Source organism: Oncorhynchus gorbuscha, linkage group LG01, assembly GCF_021184085.1.
Source record: "Oncorhynchus gorbuscha isolate QuinsamMale2020 ecotype Even-year linkage group LG01, OgorEven_v1.0, whole genome shotgun sequence".
Lineage (NCBI taxonomy): Eukaryota > Metazoa > Chordata > Actinopteri > Salmoniformes > Salmonidae > Oncorhynchus > Oncorhynchus gorbuscha.
In genome coordinates, this window is record NC_060173.1 from 24165704 (window position 1) to 24168047 (window position 2344).

The window sequence follows — 2344 nt, forward strand, 5'->3', positions numbered from 1 at the left end:
TTACTGGTCTGCGTCTCCTTTTCCTCTGTGGGTTTTGAGACAGTTTGCGTCTCAACATTGGTCACAACCGTCACTTCCTTGTTCTCGTTCTCTAGCCACTCCATGTAACTCCAGTCCAAGCTTTTCTCTGCGTCCTGACCATTCTCGCGCACTATAACCTGTTTCAGCATAGACATCTTGCGCAAGACGGCATTGTAGGCCTAATTATGTCAGGAAAATAGTGGTATTTTAGTCCTTTTTTCCCCAGGTGTGTTGGGATCAGATCATCCACTGGCAGTTTAGCAGTTTAGTAGCAAGCAACGACATTTCAGTGATGTTTCTGTGGAATAAAAATGTATCTGCATTGGGTCTAATACAATAAATAGCCTACAAAATACAAAGCAGTCTAGGCGAGCGATCAAGTCATAATCTTTTTTGTTCCGAGTTTAGTCCACTCACGTTGTGAAACAGTGAAGTTGTGGATTTGAAAGCTGCTTCTTTTGCCGGCAGAGGGTGGGGGTAGGGGAAGTTCCCACTCAGCACTGACCTACGCATTACCACGGGAAGGTGTTTGGGTGTGGGGGTGAAGTAGAATGTATTTGTTGTGCCCGCGTTGTAGATGGTTATATCGGTCCGCTAATACAAGACTAGCAAAGGACCACTGCACTACTTTTGTGAGAATGTAAAAATATATATATATATGTTTTTGTTTTTTGAGGGGTGTCCTACTTCCCGTGGCTATCTATCGACCGACGCCAACTCTTTTTTTGGTCCTGTCCAGACCTTTTTTTTCCTTTGCTTTTTTAGTTGTGGTCTGGACTGGCCTTAAATTCAATGTCAATGGACGCTGATTTTTCTGAAGAATCTAAAATATACAATATATTTTGATTTGTTTAACTGCTTTTTGGGATACTACATGATTCCATATGTGTTATTTCATAATGTTGATGTCTTCACTATTATTCTACAATGTAGACAAAAAACTTTAATGAGTAACGTTTGACCGGTAGTGTATTTTAGACATCTTTTCAATGTAGTTTTGCTTACTGAGTTATCTTACAGTTGGTGTTCATAATATACTATAGATAACATCTCTAACAAGTTTCAAGACTACAGTTGCCTGTAAAATAAACAAACCTGTAGTTTTACCTTCCTCATTGTCAATAGCTATGGGGTTTAAAAGCCTACTTATAACAACCCAAAGATTTTATTGTTGAATATAGCGCAACAGTATAACTGTGACGCTGCACTACACTGCAACATTGTATCAGTTCAGTGTCACGCCTTGGCAGTTTTAGCGTGGGAAAATGACTGCATAAGACCCCCATGCACCTGATCCAACTTTCCCATACTAGTGATTATGGAAACAAATGTAGACTTTTACAATGGGCCTCTCCAGGCCATGTTAAGTGCTATTTAATCATCTCAGGTAGGATTATTTCATTAGAATTCCCAACAGTAAAATTATTTAGTGACTGAGCTCTTGTTGTTGTCGCGGTGTGCCGGCTGTAGAAGAGAACCTGCACGCACACCCACGAGGTGAATACCGTGTTGGAAACATAAACTAGTATTAGATTATCTAGACTACAATTATTATTAATCAACGATAGGCTAAATAATAACAAACTATTCACGTGAAAAAAGTTAAAAAGGAGTCGAATGAAGAAGAGCAAAACCCTGTGTTTACTCACGGCCGTGTGTCCTGTCTCCGCAATGGATCATCCGCTGCGCTTGTGCTGTAGCGACGATTTCGGAGTGCTGCGCTCGGAGTTGCTCTGTCACGTCAATGTAACCGCCCTGGGAAACAAAGTGGAGCAAACTCCTGGCACTAGTCTCGGCCGCTGTTCTGTATGTGCCCTTTTACAGGACAAAGCTCAAAGAGATTTATTTGTGGAATGCCTGAGAAAGATTTCGTGCATGCGTGTCCAATTGTTTCCTACCCGAAATGTAAATGTGGTATGAGTCAATTAGAAAGCTTAGTTCAGACTGTCATGTTCTTTATAAGAATCGGACCAAGGCGCAGAGTGGTATGCGTGCATTCTTATTTAATAAAAGAATTATACACTAAACAACAAACAGAAACAAGTGCTGACAGGCAACCACACAGACAAGATCCCACAAACACCAAAGGGAAATGGCTACCTAAATATGATCCCCAAAGGTGCGAACTCCGGCCGCAAACCTGAACCTATAGGGGAGGGTCCGGGTGGGAATCTACCCTCGGGGGCGGCTCCGGTTCTGGACGCCCCCCCCCCCCTCTTTATGCTGATCCCTCCACCTTTGTAGAACCGGACCGTGTATCATCGCCGGAGGCCCCGGACTGGGGACCGTCGGTGGAGGTTCCGGACTGGGGACCGTCGGTGGA

General features: G+C 43.1%; 1 protein-coding gene across 2 annotated transcripts in view; it reads right to left on the minus strand.

Annotated features, from left to right (window-relative positions):
- LOC124035113 (pleckstrin homology domain-containing family G member 7-like) overlaps positions 1-2068 on the minus strand; it is a 47650-nt gene extending 45582 nt beyond the window's left edge. The window contains exons 1-2 of one of the 2 annotated variants that reach the window (XM_046348545.1): positions 1671-2068; positions 1-319 (exon numbers count right to left, since the gene is read on the minus strand). The exon at positions 1-319 is cut by the window's left edge and continues 475 nt beyond it. In XM_046348545.1, the coding sequence (XP_046204501.1) occupies positions 1-176 (176 nt within the window). In that variant the 5' untranslated portion in view covers positions 177-319; positions 1671-2068. The remainder of the gene's footprint in view (positions 320-1670) is intronic. The other variant, XM_046348536.1, reaches the window with a different exon arrangement.
- Positions 2069-2344: the final 276 nt, after the last annotated feature.